A 785-nucleotide genomic window follows, 5' to 3' on the forward strand; every position below is an offset into this window, starting at 1 on the left:
AATTGAACCGACTTGACCCCTCTCTCTTTGTAAAAAACCCCAAAAATTAAGTGAAAAAATGGACTTTCAATTTGGTCATTAATCAGTTAAAGAGCCTCAGTCAAAACTCTGAAGGAGGTTTTGCTCTAAACTGGGTGTGACAGGGTGGTTGATCTTGTTCAAGAGAGGGCCAGGTGTAGATGGCAACACAGCTTTGCTGTCCCAGACTCCAGCCCAGGGTCTCAATTTCTGTTTTTATCATCATGAAAAATTCACCAGGTAGAAGAAAATGGTTCAGTGTGCCTGAAGATCAGTGTTAAACCCCCAAAACCCGAGTCCTCTGACTGCCTCTTCTTTTCCTTTGCAGGGCAAGCCGGAAGCCGTGCAGAAAGCTGGCTTTATCAAAGGCCCCGTGTTCAAAGGCGTCGCTTCCAGCCGCTTTTTGCCCAAAGGCACCAAAACAAAGGTTAACCTTGAGGAGCAAGGAAGACAAAAGGTCTCTTTCAGCTTTAGTTTAACCAAGAAAACGTTACCGAATCGATTCCTGACTGCTCTCGGAAATGAGAAACAAAATGAAACTCCGAACTCCCCAGCAGTGCCCCTTCAGACGGACTTTAACCCCAAGAGTAAAGTGGACCTGGGGGATGCCGCTGGGTCAGCTGAGGAGTCGTCTTCGCCTCCAAAACCGAAGGTAGAATTGGGGAAGATCCATTTTAAAAAGCATTTACTCAATGTCACAGCAAAACCGCCACCAGCTACTGCGGTGACACTGGCGCCCCCGCCACCAGCCATTGTGCCAGTAACGG

The 785-nt window shown here is 47.8% G+C and overlaps 1 protein-coding gene across 1 annotated transcript in view; it reads left to right on the forward strand.

The window, feature by feature from the left end:
• Window positions 1–346: 346 nt before the first annotated feature.
• Window positions 347–785, forward strand: part of SETD2 (SET domain containing 2) — a gene marked incomplete at its 5' end in the record, with an annotated part of 7,349 nt that continues 6,910 nt past the window's right edge. Inside the window, one exon of the mRNA XM_010136746.1 lies at window positions 347–778. Within this exon, the coding sequence (XP_010135048.1) occupies window positions 347–778 (432 nt within the window). The remainder of the gene's footprint in view (window positions 779–785) is intronic.

This window comes from Buceros rhinoceros, unplaced genomic scaffold, assembly GCF_000710305.1.
Source record: "Buceros rhinoceros silvestris isolate BGI_N320 unplaced genomic scaffold, ASM71030v1 scaffold11555, whole genome shotgun sequence".
In the NCBI taxonomy this organism is placed as follows: domain Eukaryota; kingdom Metazoa; phylum Chordata; class Aves; order Bucerotiformes; family Bucerotidae; genus Buceros; species Buceros rhinoceros.